At 45.5% G+C, this 17013-nt stretch overlaps 1 protein-coding gene across 3 annotated transcripts in view; it reads left to right on the top strand.

Moving 5' to 3' along the window:
- slc15a2 (solute carrier family 15 member 2) overlaps positions 1-17013 on the top strand; it is a 131481-nt gene that overhangs the window by 78826 nt on the left and 35642 nt on the right. For all 3 annotated transcript variants that reach the window (XM_067987084.1, XM_067987085.1, XM_067987086.1), the window contains 8 exons: positions 1399-1485; positions 1625-1714; positions 6145-6189; positions 6304-6336; positions 8659-8747; positions 11303-11384; positions 13776-13901; positions 15783-15947. In XM_067987084.1, coding sequence (XP_067843185.1) covers positions 1399-1485; positions 1625-1714; positions 6145-6189; positions 6304-6336; positions 8659-8747; positions 11303-11384; positions 13776-13901; positions 15783-15947 — 717 coding nt within the window. The remainder of the gene's footprint in view (positions 1-1398; positions 1486-1624; positions 1715-6144; positions 6190-6303; positions 6337-8658; positions 8748-11302; positions 11385-13775; positions 13902-15782; positions 15948-17013) is intronic.

The following is a 17013-nucleotide window of genomic DNA, read 5'->3' as shown; positions in this document are numbered from 1 at the left end:
ACAACTCACAGGCCACACACACTGGCAGCTATTCATAAATGACAGGCACATTGCCCAGACCCACGTCCCGCTTTCTTGTAGGAGAAGGTAGCGCATATCAGTAGGCAGCAAGTGGTAGTGGCATTCAGCCCCTCGAGCATGTTCCGCCATTCAATGAGATCATGGTGGAGCTGTGACCTAATTCCATATTTCCACCTTAACCCCATATCCCTTAATATCCTTGGTTCACTGAAATCTATCAATCTCATATTGAGAATTCACAATTGAGCTAGCATCAACTGTCGTTTGCAGAAGAGTTTCCCAAACTTCTCCCAACCTTTTCATGTAGAAGCATTTCCTAACTTCACTCCTGCACGTCCTGGCTTTAAATATGAGGCCATGTCCCTACGTCCTCATATTCAAGTGTAGCAGACCTCCAAAAACAGTTGTAAATGTGCGGGCAGCCAGAAGTAATAATCCAGCCACTAACCTGTAAATCCTGCATAGTCCCTTTAAATAGCGCTGGCAGGGGGTCCTTCAGGCACTTTAAGACACGTTCAGATGGTCGGGGTTAAGACTGTGCGTTGAATTGAGCGTTAAGTCCCAAAATCGTGTGTATCACTTTAAATCAGCGTTATACACTGATTGAAGCCATTTTCTCCCTACTTTACATGATTCTAGCGTTCGTTATCTGCGCCTGCGCTAACTCCTATACCAAGAAAGCGTCTGGCGCACGTCACGCTGGAAACGTGTCCGAGAGGCCGTGTAGCGCCAAAATAACTGGCGTTACACGGCCCAATTTAGCGCCCAAAATGTAGGAAAGAGATTCCAGTGTGGGCAGGAGAAAAATATTTACAATTTGTTTTCAGCTTAATGCTGTTTTTTAAGTAGTTTTAGCCTGAAAGGGTGAAAACAGATTCAATAATAACTTTCAAAAAGGAATTGGATAAATACTTCAAGGGGAAAAATGTACAGGGCTATGGGGAAAGGGCAGGGGAGTGGAATTAATTGTATGGCTCTTTCAAAGGGCACAGGCAGGATGGGCTAAATGGCCTCCTTCATTGATGTGTCATTCTATGATTCTATGATTAGTCATTTAGTAGATTGGAGCAGCAACACAGCCCGGTAAGACATAAGATTTGCTACTGAGATAGTCCTGACACATGACTAGCTGTATTGCTGCAATGTTAGTGTTTGTTTCAGCATTGTGGAGTGTGAGTTCAAAACTTTTTCTGAAAATGAAAATGGCCTCTCCAGAGAGACTGACAGATCCCTGGACCCACGAGCAGCCTAACTTAATGGGTATTTTATCAAAAATTCTCGGATCATTTGCTGAAGAAAAGTGCGCTGGAGGGTCACAGTGCAATGGTAGCGAGATTTATTAGGCCATGTTTTAAAAAGAATTGTCCTCTCTTACAGTTTTCAATAGCTAACCGTTGGAGGTATCGTGCCAGCAATTATCCAAAGAGGGAACATTGGCTTGACTGGGCGGCAGAAAAATATCCAGTTATGTGAAACTCTTTTGTTGAATTCTTTGAATACCTTATTGTGCAGCTTTTTGAAATATTTATATATATATATATATATATATATATAAAAATAAAGGCTTCTCTTACACAATTTTTAAACGCTTTTTTTCTTACAGAAACAACTTATAAAAGAAATTAAGATGGTGTCCCGAGTCCTGTTGCTCTATCTCCCTCTTCCGATGTTCTGGGCACTCTTTGACCAACAGGTAAAGGACGTTTTCATCTGGGGTTCAGGCTGGGAGTCACCTCAAGATCGGCTACTCTGGCCTTTTAAGAGGACTTGAAACTATTGCGCAAAAATCTTAAAGGAATTTGTGTTTCACAAGGCTGAGCTACGAGGGCTGATTCGACAATCTTGGGCCCTTTTGCCTCAAAAGAAGGCAAGTGAAGGGGGCACCTTAAGGAAGTGTATATGATATTAAACAATATAGAGGTGATAAACCTGGAACATGACTTCATGGTAAACCAAGACACTGCAAGAAAGAGGCAGATTTTCCAAGTAGGGAAGGGCAAATCGAGGACTGATGTCTGGAAGACTTTCTTCAGACAAGTAATTAACATGTAGGACAGACTTCCAGGAAGAGTAGTAGAGGTGAGAGCCTTCGAGTCATTCAGGGACTTGTTGGGTGGTGCAACAGGAGTTGCGATGGGCCGAGTCGCCTTATTCCTCCAGTGAAACTTTCACCCCATCAGTCTGGGAACTAACTCTTTATTAAAGGTAACTTTACCTTTGAGTGCTAACTCACTTTGCGGGCAGTCTATTCCTCTCAGTTTGTCTCAGTTAAGACAACAGGCGTGGTCGCTGAAAGTTAGCACTGCAGTCTTGTGTTTTAAACTCATGCATTGCTTGCCAGTTTAATTTTGTCACAAAGCAAAATGCAGCCTCATTATCCAAAGTACCACTGAAGTCCTGCAAACCCGCCTCGTAATATAACTTTGCTCCTGTGCGACTTTCTCTCCCGGTTGACTTCAACGGAAATCAAAATCAGGAGAGACATTAAACGCGATACCGACTCGCCGTCACTTGTTTTACACCGTCGCACAAAGTCAAGATCTACCCCCCCAGAAAGTCACACAGGAGCAAAGTTATATTACGAGGCGGGTTTGCAGGACCTCAGTGGTACTTTGGATAATGAGGCTGCATTTTGCTTTGTGACAAAATTAAACTGGCAAGCAATGCATGAGTTTAAACACAGGACTGCAGTGCTAGCTTTCAGCGACCACGCCTGCTCTCTTGACCGAGACAAACTGAGAGGAGTCCCAAGGTCTATAAATCTTTTGAAACATGCCAAAGTTATCAGTCCAGACTGAGATCAATAGATTTCAGAGAATATAGGCCCATTCTACTCAATCTATCCTCATATGTGAGTTCTAAAACGGGCAATGACCCTATAAACAGACGTAATACCCTGGGCCTCCCATAGCGCCCTGGTTGGCCCATAATTGTGGTTCTTCTATGTTGTTTACTTATTTTCCCTGCCAGGATTTGGCTGAATTGTGATGTACCAGTTCCACTCCACCCCCCACCCCACACAACACATGGGAGAATACATAAGAACATAAGAAATAGGAGCAGGAGTAGGCCATACCGCCCCTCGAGCCTGCTCCGCCATTCAATAAGATCATGGCTGATCTTCGACCTCAACTCCACTTTCCCGCCCGATCCCCATATCCCTTGATTGCCTTAGTTTCCAAAAATCTATCGATCTCAGTCTTGAATATACTCAACGACTCAGCGTCCACAGCCCTCTGGGGTAGAGAATTCCAAAGATTCACAACCCTCTGAGTGAAGAAATGTTTCCTCATCTCGATCCTAAATGGCCGACCCGTTATCTTGAGGCTATGGCCTCCAGTTCTAGACGCTCCAGCCAGGGGAAACAGCCTCTCAGCATCTACCCTGTCAAGCCCTGTAAGAATTTTATACGTTTCAATGAGATCACCTCTCATTTTTCTAAACGCCAGAGAATATAGGCCCATTCTACTCAATCTATCCTCATAGGACAATCCTCTCATCCCAGGAATCAATCTAGTGAACCTTCATTGCATCCCCTCCAAGACAAGTATATCCTTCTCTAGGTAAGGAGACCAAAGCTATACACAGTACTCCAGGTGTGGTCTCACCAGAGCCCTATATAATTGCAGTAAGACTTCCTTCCTCTTATACGCCAACCCCCTTGCAATAAAGGCTAACATACCATTTGCCTCCCCAATTGCTTGCTGTGCCTGCATGTTAACTTTCTGAGATTCACGTACAAGGACACCCAAATCCCTCTGAACACCAACATTTCTTAGTCTCTCACCTTTTAAAAAGAATAGTCTGCAGACACTTATGGGCCAGCATATTTGTGAAGCTTTAAGAAAAACCAGGTGTGTGTAAAGAGTGGCGTAATGGGGGGAGAAAGCAGTGTGATTATCAGTTCATGCCCTTGAGTACTCTCTGCCAGTTTTTTGAAATGCTGGCAAGAATTTGAGGGGGAAAAAGGCCAATTGTTCTCGTAAACACCTTGTTAACATTCAGAAAGGAGCATCGAGGCTCTCGAGGCACAAGGTGTGTTCGTTCCCCGCTGTAAGCGAGGATTGCCGGCATCAGGGGTGGTGAGAAGCAGGGAAGAGTAGCAGAATTTTCCGACTGTCACCACGGACGTGGCAGCCTCTATCGGGCATATCGTGGTGGAGGATGAGAGTGATTTGCGGGAGCACACAAGGGAAGTCATAGTCAGCACTGTCCCCAGGTAGCACGTCAACCATAACAGAGCCCGTTACCTCATCATGGCAGGGGAACAACAACAACAACTTGCATTTATATAGCGCCTTTAACGTAGTAAAACGTCCCCAAGGCGCTTCACAAGAGCGTTAGCAAACAAAATTTGACGCCGAGCCAAATAAGGAGAGATTAGGACAGGTGACCAAAAGCTTGGTCCAAGAGGTAGGTTTCAAGGGGGGTGATTTTAAACCCCAAGAAGGGGTGGGTTGGGGGCGGGCGGGAGTTGAAAATAGTTGGGGTTTTTTTGGGTCGCAACCGCAAAATTTTCGGACTTTGCGTTCCCAGTGGGAAGCCTGGACTTTTACGCGCCGGCGTTAAACCCGGAAATAAACCCGTTCGCAAAAATTGTGTTTAGTTTTCATTTTCTTTGAGCACTTTCGCTTATTAGTTATAAAAAATTTTGGAAGGTGGGGAAAAGGGCTGTTTGACCGAGAGTCAAGAATCATCCAATTGGGTAATGAAGAGCCTGTTCATTTCCCAGTTGGCCATGGGAAAGTGGTGCACAGTGAGAATGGACCTAGTATCGGGTGACCGTGTGGGGCAGGAGGTCATGTGAAGACATCTCCGGGAATATGTCCAACCAGAGTTGGCAACCCCACTAAAGGCCATCACCTGGTAGCCATTTTGTCTTTAAACATGAGAGCAGTGGGGATCGTGACACGGTGATTCGGTCCATGTAAATTCCTTCCTGAAGTGCATTCACTCTCCCATCGTGGTGGGTATAACATAAATTACTTAAATTGGGACATTTTACTGCGTTAAAGGCACCATATAGATGCAAGCTGTTGTTGTTGTTGTTGTTGTTGTTGAATCTGCTATAGCTTCTGGCATTCTTCTCGTGCCCTTTTGCGAAATGGGAAATGGGAACAAAAAGAAACGATGCAGCTTGGGTTTTTATTTGGTGACTTACGATATCTTGTTCTAACGTGTGCCGTGTTTCAGCCGTGGCTCAGTGGGTCGCACTCTCGCCTCTGAGTCGACAGGTGGAGGGTTCAGCGTCCCACCTCAGAGACTTGAGCACATAATCCGGGCTGACACTCCAGTGCAGTACTGAGGGAGTGCTGCACTGTCGGAGGTGCCGCCTTTCAGATGAGACGTTAAACCGAGGCCCCGTCTGCCCTCTCAGGTGGACGTAAAAGATCCCATGGCACCATTTCAAAGAAGAGCCCGGTGTCCTGGCCAATATTTATCCCTCAACCAACACCACACAAAACAGATGATCTGATGATTATCACATTGGTGTTTGTGGGACCTTGCTGTCACATTTCCTACATTACAATAATGACTACACTTCAAAAGTACTTCATTGGCTGTAAAGCACTTTGGGATGTCCTGAGGTTGTGAAAGGCGCTAGATAAATGCAAGGCTTTCTTTCGAAGGCTCCCTCTCTGGCTAAGCAATTTCACCAAAGATGGTGGGCCCAGTAGCAGGGTGTTTCTGCTCTCCTGTTCTCAGTGGTTCTGCTCTGCCCCTCTCCGCTCCTCCAGCACTATAATATTTAAGAGGGGATCGTTCCCTCCTGACTCCATTACCAGCTCCTGCTGCTGATTTCAAATATGAAACTGGGCAGCAGGATGGATACAGAGGGAGGAGATTTAAAGTCAACAGTGGGGCCCAGGTGCTGACGTTGGGATCGAGGAAGAGGAAGAGGCAGTCGTTAAAATCTCACAGCATCAGAGGACTAAATGGTTGAAACGAGAAAGAGAGGGAACTTGTGAAAAAAAAACTGCAGGTTACTACACTTCAGAAGTACTTAATTGGCTGTAAAGCGCTTTGGGACGGCCTGAGGTCATGAAAGGCGCTATATAAATGCAAGTCTCTCTTTCTAACACCCAAAGTCAACAATTAAAATTGTCGTTAATTTGTACCCAGGGATCTCGATGGACACTACAGGCCACCAGAATGAATGCCAACTTTGTAAGTAAGCAGTGATCAGTATCTCTTCCAGCACAATCATACTAAATAGAGTATAACTTGTTAATATTTTCTCATTAGCTGCTGGTATTAACATTTTGAATCTTCATATTTCAGGGTGGATTTATCATTCAACCTGACCAGATGCAGGTAACGTGGAATAGATTTTAACCTCTTGACAATTAAGATCTGTTTGGAAATAGGAAGTGAAAGTTTCTGTTGGTGCTGTTTGGTGGTGTGACTGGGGCCAAAATTTTAACTCGGAGAAACGGGTGGGTTGGGGACGATAAAAATTTATTAAATCTAAGCTTGACTCCGACCCGCCTCCGACCCGCCCATTTCCGGTTTAAACGGAGGCGGGACGAGGGGCGGGCGAAGAATCCGCTCACAGGAGGCGGGTCGGTCACTAAAAGCTTTCAAGGAGGCCTCAAGCCTTCATTTTTACAGCTTTTTTTGTTTAACCCCGGGGGCTGGGATTCCCGGCCCTTCTACTTTACGTTATGCAACAGGAGGCGAGAAGTGCCTTTATAGCACAGCAACTAAGTTCCTTTACAGCACAGCATGCGGGCCAGGGGGAGCAGGAGTATTTCCTCCAGGCCCAATAAGCTTAACTACAACAACCCCCTCCCCCTCCACAATCTCCACCACCCCCCCCCCACGATCTCCGCCCTTCCCAAATCTCCCTCCCCCAAGATCTCCACCCCCCCCCCCAACGATATCCCAACCCCTCAAGATCTCCCCCCAAGATTTCCTTCCCATGATCTCTGACCCCACCCCAAGATCCCCCCCAACGATCTCCCCCCCCATGATCTCCGAACCCCCTCCCCCACGATCTCCGAACTCCCCCTCGATCTCCGACCCCCGATGACTCCCGAACCCCCCCCCCCCCATCTAAGACTTACCTTCTTGCATCCGCTTCCTGGCTCCTTTCCCGTCCGACTGAGACCAGCCTGTCAATCTGGCCGGCCTGTCGGGCGGGAAACCAACAAAAATTAAATAAAAGACGTCCTTACGCCAAAATCGTAAGGACGTCCGGAAAACCCGTACTTCCGGGTTTCCCATCAGGAGCTCTCCCCCCCCACCGCCGCCTTCCCGGCTCCGTGTTAAAATTTAGGCCTGGGCGTCAGTTATGTCAACTGTGTCCATTTTAATCAAAATGCTAAAGCACATTGTTTGCTTCCGTCATCTGACAAACAATTTTTAATGTTTTTTTGTGTATCTTGCGTTGATCTTGTGAGAGATTTTATTGTTGTGAAATGGAACGATTTACATTTCAGGCAACCGACCTTAACATCAAGCACTCCCAACCGCATATACAAGGGTTATATGTAGAATAAAGCTCTCTCTATTCTGTCCCATGTGTAAACAATTTTACAACACCAAGTTATAGTCCAACAATTTTATTTTAAAATCCACAAGCTTTCGGAGGCTTCCTCCTTCCTCAGGTGAATGTGGAAATGAAATCGCCCCCCAAGATCTCCCCCCAAGATCTCCCCCCAAGATCTCTGACCCCACCCCAAGATCCCCCCCAACGATCTCCCCCCCCCCCCCATGATCTCCGAACCCCCTCCCCCACGATCTCCGAACTCCCCCTCGATCTCCGACCCCCGATGACTCCTGACCCCCCCATCTAAGACTCGAAATGATATTCTGTCCCAGTAATGTTCCTCAGTCCTAACCTCAAGAACACATCCTTTACTGTGACAGTGTGTCATTTTTCCATTTCCCAAACCAGCCATCCTGTGGCCTTCTGCCTCAATGTACTCCCGCTTCAAATTCCCTCCAATCCTGAAGTCTCTAACTTCTCTAGCCTCTCCACAATTTTGTTGGTCATGGGGACACGCTAATAGGTGTCTGCTTGGCTGCATCGGTAACATTTGCACTTCTGTTCAAAAGCAGTGGGTTCAAGTTACATTCCAGGACTTGAGCACCCAGGAGTAAACATTCTGCTCCTGGCACGCACCGGGAGTGCATATCGAGAAACTGCACCGCCCAGCCCATCAATTTCCCATCCATTCAAATCAATGGGGTGGAAAATCACAGGCCGAGAGTGCACAATTCCCTGACTCCAACCACTTGTACATCCCTCCCACCCTTCACCCTACCGTTGGCGGCCGAGCCTTCAGCCGCCTAGGCCCTGAGCTCTGGAATTCCCTCCCCAAACCTCATCCGCCTCGCCACCTCTCTCCCCTCCTTTTGAGATGCTCCTTAAAACCTACCTCTTTGACCAAGCTTTTGGTCACCTGTCCTGATATCCCCTTCTTTGGTTCGGTGTCAGTTTTTGTTTGATAATTGCTGCTGTGAAGCGCCTTGGGATGTTTTACTACGTTAAAGGCACTATATAAATACAGGTTGTTGCTGTTATTGTAGTAAAGTGTTTCTGAGAGCATAAAACTTTATATAAATACAAGTCTCTATATTATGTAATCCTATTAATTGCTTCTTGCTTGTTTTTATTTTTTTTACACACAGACTATTAACGCCATTTTGATTGTTATTTTTATTCCAATCTTTGATGTGGGCATTTATCCTCTCATTGGGAAATGTAAAATCAACTTGACGTAAGTATTAATGAACCTTTTAAGTAACACTTTTACTCTCTAATCTCAATAACGTACTGTTATTACCTGAGGAAAGGAGAACATTGTGTTACCATGTATGTCTGTGAATTGTTGGAGTAAGCCTTGTAACTCTGAGATTGAATTAAACAGAACAGTCCATAAACGTGCCACCTCCCAAACCCATGACCTCCACCACCCAGAAGGACTAGGGCAGCAGGTGCATGGGAACACCACCACCTCCAAGTTCCCCGCCGAGTCACACACCATCCCGACTTGGAAATATATCGGCCGTTCCTTCATCGGCGCTGGGTCAAAATCCTGGACCTCCCTACCTAACAGCACTGTGGGAGAACCTTCACCACACGGACTGCAGCGGTTCAAGAAGGCGGCTCACCACCACCTTCTCAAGGGCAACTAGGGATGGGCAATAAATGCCGGCCTTGTTAGCGACAGACATATTCCAAGAATGATTTTTTTCTTTAAGAACAGCGTGGTACTGGCTAGGAGGAGCCCCATTACCATCCCTAGCCTGTGCTGAGTTAGCTGATCTCCACCGGGCAGCAGTTTCAATGTTACACTTGGTCTCATCAACCCTGGAGCAGGGAGGGTTAGAAAGAAAGAAAGACTTGCATTTATATAGCGCCTTTCACGACCCAGGATGTCCCCAAGAGGTTTACAGCCAATGAAGCACTTTTGAAGTATCTTCACTGTTGTAATGCAGGAAATGTGGCAGCCAATTTGCAAGATCCCACAAACAGCAATGTGATAATGACCAGTTAACCTTTTTTTTTAGTGGTGTTGGTTAAGGGATTAATATTGACCCAGGACACCGGGAGAACTCCCCATGTCTCCAACTGCCCCACCCCCACACTCCCACCATTGATCACCCAAAGTGTCCATCCTCGCGGCACCCCACTGTCCCATGGCCAATTGGAAAGCAAACATTACTCTTCATTACCCAATTGGATGATTCTTGACTGTCAGTCAAACAGCCTTTTTTTCATATCTCCGATATTTTTATAACTAATAAACAACAACAACAACAACGTGCATTTATATAGCGCCTTTAATGTAGTAAAACATCCCAAGGCGCTTCACAAGAGCGTTACCAAACAAAATTTGACATCAAGCCACATAAGGAGAGGAGATATTAGGACAGCTTGGTCAAAGAGGTAGGTTTGAAGGAGCATCTTAAAAGAGGAGAGAGAGGCAGAGAGGTTTAGTGAGGGAATTCCAGAGCTTAGGTCCTAGGCAGCTGAAGGATTGCTTCTTCATAGACCTGTAGTTTGGAAGTCCCAATTGTAATCTTTTCCTGTGAATGGCATCATACTACAAGGATGTGGAGAAGACTAAGAGACTGAACAAACAGCACAAAAACTAAATGAAAACGCAGTGAAGCCCCTCTGCATAAATTGGACTATTCTTTATATCTATAATAAATAATATGTACCAGAGTGATTTCAACACTGTAACATAATTCTTGCATTCAGGAGCTGGTTACAAGCTCCTCAACTAGATTACAGCCTGTAACTCACTCCCGGGTATCCATTATTCTATATTTAAACCATCTGAACCCCTCGATTAGATTCCAGCCTGTAACTCACTCCCAGGTATCCATTATTCTATATATAAACCATCTGAACCCCTCGATTAGATTCCAGCCTGTAACTCACTCCCGGGTACCCATTATTCTATATATAAACCATCTGAACCCCTCGATTAGATTCCAGCCTGTAACTCACTCCCAGGTATCCATTATTCTACATATAAACCATCTGAACTCCTCGATTAGATTCCAGCCTGTAACTCACTCCCGGGTATCCATTATTTTATATATAAACCATCTGAACCCCTCAATTAGATTCCAGCCTGTAACTCACTCCCGGGTATCCATTATTTTATATATAAACCATCTGAACCCCTCGATTAGATTCCAGCCTGTAACTCACTCCCGGGTATCCATTATTTTATATATAAACCATCTGAACCCCTCGATTAGATTCCAGCCTGTAACTCACTCCCAGGTATCCATTATTCTATACATTAACCATCTGAACCCCTCGATTAGATTCCAGCCTGTAACTCACTCCCGGGTATCCATTATTGAGGATTAAGGTAAACCGCATATAAAAAAAGCAGCACAAAAATATTATTTAGAAGAGTAAAAATAATACATTATTTAATATGATGGCTTTAGGCATGATCTCCACCTGTGCTGCACTCAAAAAAGGTCACCCATGATGTACGAGGAACATGTTGGTACTTGCCTCAGCCGAGCCCCCTCATCCCAACTTAAACATGCCCAGCCTTGAATTTCGGGTCTCTTTGCGCAATTGTCTGTGCTGAGGGAGTTCGGAGAGTGATTAGAAACCTGCTGAGCCTCACTCACGGTTTTTGAGATGCCTCGTGACTTCCCCAACCACCTTCCTCCGCTCCACCTCATGAGAAATCAATCACCCCTTAGCCGTCCGTCTGAAAACAACACCCCGCTGGGCTTTACTGTGCCGCAAGTCCCTCTAAGCTGCAAACCTTCTTCTTTCTCCGCTTGTCCGTAGGCCCCTCAAACGGATGACGGTTGGGATGGTGCTGGCGGCTCTGGCATTCGTTGCAGCGGCTGTTGTGGAGATTGAAGTGCAGGTAGGGCAGGTTGAGAAAGCGGTTAATAAAAAGCCTACGGGATCCTGGGCTTTATAAATAGAGGCATTGAGTACAAAAGTACGGAAGTCATGATGAACCTTTACAAAACACTGGTTTGGTCACAACTGGAGTATAGTGTCCAATTATGGGCACCGCACTTTAGGGAAAGATGTGAAGGCCTTGGAGGGGGTGCAGAAAAGATTTACCAGAATGGTTTCAGGGATGAGGGACTTCAGTTACATGGATAGACTGGAGAAGCTGGGGTTGTTCTCCTTTGGAGCAGAGGAGGCTGAGAGGAGTTTTGATAGAGGTGTTCAAAATCACGAGGGGTCTAGACAGAGTAGATAGAGAGAAGCTGTTCCCATCGGCAGAAAGGTCGTAAACCAGAGGACACAGATTTAAGGTGATTGGCAAAAGAACCGAAGGCAACGTGAGGAAAATCTTTTTTACGCAGCGAGTGGTTATGATCTGGAATGCACTGCCTGAAAAGGTGGTGGAGGCAGATTCAATCATGGCTTTCAAAAGGAAATTGGATAAGTACTTGAAGGGAAAAAATTTGCAGGGCTAGAGGGAAAGGGCGGGGGGAGTGGGACAAACTGGATTGCTCTCGCAGAGAGCCAGCACGGGCTCGACGGGCCGAATAGCCTCCTTCTGTGCTGTAACCATTCTATGATTCTATGATTCTAGGTACAAGTAACGGGTAGAATCCCACCCGCTCTGTGTGGGCGATAAAAGAATTTTATTGGAAACAATCGGACAGGGTTCGATTTTTCTGTTGTTTGCTCCACTTAGACTCGCCACTCTTTGCTAAGCTCGCAAAAAAGAATGGCGGCAGAATAAGGCAGAGAGGGTTGGTAACCAGAGGACACAGATTGGCCAAAAAGAACCGGGGGGGGGGGGGGGGGAGATGAGGAGAAACCTTTTTTAAAGCAGCGAGTTGTTACGATCTGGAATGCACTGCCTGAAAGGGTGGTGGAAGCAGATTCCACAGTAACTTTCAAAGGGGAACTGGATAAATACTTAAAAGGGAAAAAGTTGCAGGGCTATGGTGAATGAGTAGAGGTAATGGGACTAATTAGATAGCTCTTTCAAAGAGCTAGAACAGGCACGATGGGCCGAAAGGCCTCCTTCTGTGCTGTATGATTCTATGATTCTAAGAAGTCCTCGGTTCTAATATTTACTTTGCTGATGATGAAAATTCATAATCTATGTATCTATCTAAATGTTTTAATATTGTCTGTCACACTTCAGACGTTACACTTCAAAGTGACACACATATTAAAAAAAACGCAGGAAGAAAGTTAATAATTTCTTGCTGGGTTTTTTTTCCAATGTGGAGCTAGAAAGTTACCTTCCGATCTGCAGACGTCCCTCACCAAACATCCATTGATCTCTGGTTGACCTCAAGCTATGTTTACTCGCAGGAATTAGTCTTTGTGGCCGTAAAAGCACAACCCCAATTAAACACAGCTCCGTATTAGCAGCAGCATAATACACTACGCAGTATAACAATCTTACTGTGACACTTACTGTCATTCACTTACTGGCGTGAGCAACACCATGGGACATTCACAAGTTGCCTTAACAACTAACACTCTGCCGTAAAATTAGCGGCGGGAAAAGAAAACAGACCTCCTTTTTAAAAAATCGGAACGGTTTGAGTGTTCAGTTTAGATTCTAGAAACTTCCAGCTGCGCCAATCCAAAAGCGCGCTGCCCAGTCTGGGTGGCAACTGCAGGTTGACCACGAGAACAGGACAGAAGCTGCTTGTGTACCCCTCCCCCCTTAACAGGATGCGCCATGAAGGAAGGGGAGTGGAGGGGTGGACAAGCAATCGTAAAATGGCACTGGTAGAATTTTGTTTTCGTCTGAGTATCACGCAGGCCTCAGGTGAAAATTACACGCAGATCAAAGCACAAAACAGACGTTAACATTTTTTTAATTGTTATTATTAATAATTCTCGGGCTGTGGTCATCGCTGGTAAGGCCGACATTTATCGCCCTGAGTAGCAACTAAGAGGCTTGCCAGGACACTTCAGAGGGTAGTTAAGAGTCAACCACATTGGTGTGGGACTAGAGTTATGTTTAGGCCCAGACCGGGTAAGGACGGCAGGTTTCCTTCCCTAAAGGACATTTGTGAACCAATTAGGGTTTTTTACGACAGCTTCACAGTCACTTTTACTGATACCAGCTTTTTATTTCCAGAATTCAAATTCTCAAACTGCAATGGTGGGATTTGAATTCACGTTCTGCTGGATTATTAGTCCAGGCCTCTACACCACACGACCGTACCCCTATTTTACATTGTTTTACAAAAATAAAACCATCAGTCAGGTTTGAAAGGCCCCTATTTTGCTTGTTTTTTTTTATTGATATCCTTTTACTTTTCAGAGAACAGTGGTGCCTGAGCCCACAGCTAAAGAAAACTACGTTCAGTTCCTAAACCTGGCCGATAAAAATGTACAGATCGCTCTCCAAGGACATGGGAGCTTTCCAGTCACGATGGCGCCCTTTCAGGTAAACATCAGCACTACCTTACACTCGCGCTCCTCCCGCTGGCCTCAGTTTGCTGTAAAACAATGAAAGGGGAAGGTGTAACCTGTCTTTTAAAAAAAAAATTCGCCCTCCTCTCTTGAAGGCGCTTCCTTGTGCTGAGGTACAGTTTCATAGAAACATAGGAACAGGAGTAGGCCATTTAGCCCCTCGAGCCTATTCCGCCATTCAATTAGATCATGGGTGCCTGGAGCCCTCCGGAAACTCATCCTTGTCGATATGAACCTTTATAAAACACTGGTTCGGCCACAACTGGAGTACTGATCCCAATCCTGGGCACCGCACTTTAGGAAGGAAGTGAAGGCCTTAGAGAGGGTGCAGAAAAGATTTACTAGAATGGTTCCAGGGATGAGGGACTTCAGTTACGTGGATAGACTGGAGAAGCTGGTATTGTTCTCCTTAGAGCAGAGAAGGTTAAGAGGAGATTTGATAGAAGTGTTCAAAATCATGAAGGGTTTAGATAGAGTAAATAAAGAGAAACTGTTCCCATTGGTGGAAGGGTTGAGAACCAGCGGACACAGATTTAAGGTGATTCATAAAAGAACCAAAGGCGACATGAGGAAAAACTTTTTTACGCAGCGAGTAGTTATGATCTGGAATGCGCTACCTGAAAGGGTGGTGGAAGCAGATTCAATCGTGGCTTTCAAAAAGGAATTGGATAAATACTTGAAGGGAAAACATTTTCAGGGCTACGGGGAAAGAGCGGGGGAATGGAAGTAACTGGATCGCTCTTACAAAGAGCCAGCACGGGCTCGATGGCCAAATGGCCTCCTTCTGCGCTGTAACCAGTCTATGATTCTATGCACGCGCTCACATACACTTTCCAAAGCAATCACTCGATAGCAGTTGGAAGCAGGTTCCTTAAATGACTTTCCCCTCCATAGCCCAGAGGTGCTGAGTCTAATCGTGTGCTCTGAGACTGCTCATGTCTCCTCCGTCCCCACGAGCTGCGTTATGAGCTCCATTCCTAGTTCAGGATTCTTGCCAGAAAGACTGTGTTGAAATATATCCTGAGATTTGAACTTGAGGAAAAGCTTCACGAAGATTTACCTTGAAGGTGCCACCTCGGGTCGATTGGCTCCATTAGGTTAAGCACGGTCATTGTAAATTGGCTGAGAAGGGAAAAGGCACAAAGTAAAGTCGCCTTTTCTCACCTCTGTAATTTCTTATGTTCTCACCTTGGACTGTACCTGATGTGGGAGATCTCAGTTCACTGCTTCACCCGCATCAACAACAACAACAACTTGCATTTATATAGCGTCTTTAACGTAGTAAAATGTCCCTAGGCTCTTCACAAGAGTGATCATCAAACAAAATTTGACACCGAGCCACATGAAGTTTGGTCAAAGAGGTAGGTTTTAAGGAGCGTCTTAAAGGAGGAGAGAGAGGTGGGGGGGTTTAGGGAGGGAATTCCAGAGCTTAGGGCCTAGGCAGCTGAAGGCACGGCCGCCAATGGTGGAGCGATTAAAATCGGGGATGCGCAAGAGGCCAGAATTGAAGGAATGTAGAGATCTCGGACGGTTGTAGGGCTGGAGGAGGTTACAGAGATAGGGAGGGGGGGCGAGGCCATGAAGGGTTTTGAAAACAAAGATGAGAATTTTAAAATTGAGTTGTCGGCCAATGTAGGTCTGCAAGCACAGGGGTGATGGGTGAGCGGGACTTGGTGCGAGTTAGGATACGGGGCAGCAGAGTTTTGGGTGAGCTCAAGTTTACGGAGGGGGTCCACCCCAACATGTTTGCCTTGTTGTTGCTGACTTACTAAATTACATTGTCATCAAAGTTCTGTTTGTAACAACATGCTTTAAGAAAAAATAAACGATCAAAATTGTCTCTTTTCTTTCACAGGATCCAGACAATTACATCAAGTTACAAGTCGATTCTCAAAGTCAATTATTCAGTTTTAACCTTACGTATGAAAACGTGACCACAACGTGCAGTCAAAGCTTTAATATATCTAATGTGTACAGCATACTACTATACAAAGAGGATAGACAACTGCACTGCAAACTGGTAAGTAAAACCATTGTCCATGTTTTTTACACTTCAATAAAGCATTTGGTAAAGTACCACATAATAGACTTGCTAGCAAAACTAAAGCCCATGGGATTAAAGGGACAGTGACAGCGTGGATACAAAATTGGCTCGGGGACAGAAAGCAGAGAGTAGTGGTGAACGGTTGTTTTTCAGACTGGAGGGAAGTTTACAGTGGTGTTCCCCAGGGTCGGTATAGGGCCACTGCTCTTGTTATGTGAAGAGACTGGAGCAGCTGGGGTTTCTCTCCTTAAAACAGAGAAGGTTAAGGGGAGATTTGATGGAGGTGTTCAAAATCATGATCGGTTTTGGCAGGGAAAATAAGGAGAAACTGTTTCCAGTGGCAGAAGGGTCGGTAACCAGAGGATACAGATTTAAGGTGATCGGCAAAAGAGCCAGAGGGGAGATGAGGAAATATGTTTTTACGCAGCGATTTGTTATGATCTGGAATGCACTGCCTGAGAGGGTGGTGGAAGCAGATTCAATAGTAATTTTCAAAAGGGAATTGGATAAATACTTGAAGGGAAAAGAATTGCAGGCCTATGGGCAAAGAGCTGGGAATGGGGGGCTAATTAGATAGTTCTTTCAAAGAGCCGGCACAGGCACGATGGGCCAAATGGCCTCCTTCTGTTCTGTACCTTACGATGATACTATGATAAGTGAGTTAGACTAACATCGGGATGAATGCTGTAGGAGTTGGACTTTGTACCTCAATGATTGTGTGTTTGCTTTCTCACTTGCTCTCTTTTCTAACTGGAATCAGCTAAATCAGCATGGGCCAGGAATTGTTCCTGGCCTGTATGACTCAGTATCATACTGGGAGGTGCAAATGCCCACCAAGCCACTGGGAGAGCTATTCTTATTGCACGAGCTCCTGCACCAGTCCGCAGACCGTAACATATACCGGTTGCTTTCTGTTGAATTGAGGAATCCTGTATAAAGATACATATCCCTGGGAATTTGCTGCTAAAGCTACAACAGTGGATCAGGAGATTCCCCATGGAAATTCCTGGCGATGGATCTGTTTTGCGCATTTTATTTAGCC

Source organism: Heptranchias perlo, chromosome 7, assembly GCF_035084215.1.
Source record: "Heptranchias perlo isolate sHepPer1 chromosome 7, sHepPer1.hap1, whole genome shotgun sequence".
Lineage (NCBI taxonomy): Eukaryota > Metazoa > Chordata > Chondrichthyes > Hexanchiformes > Hexanchidae > Heptranchias > Heptranchias perlo.
Note: the sequence above shows the minus strand (reverse complement) of the source record. Positions and strands in the feature narration are given on the sequence as shown.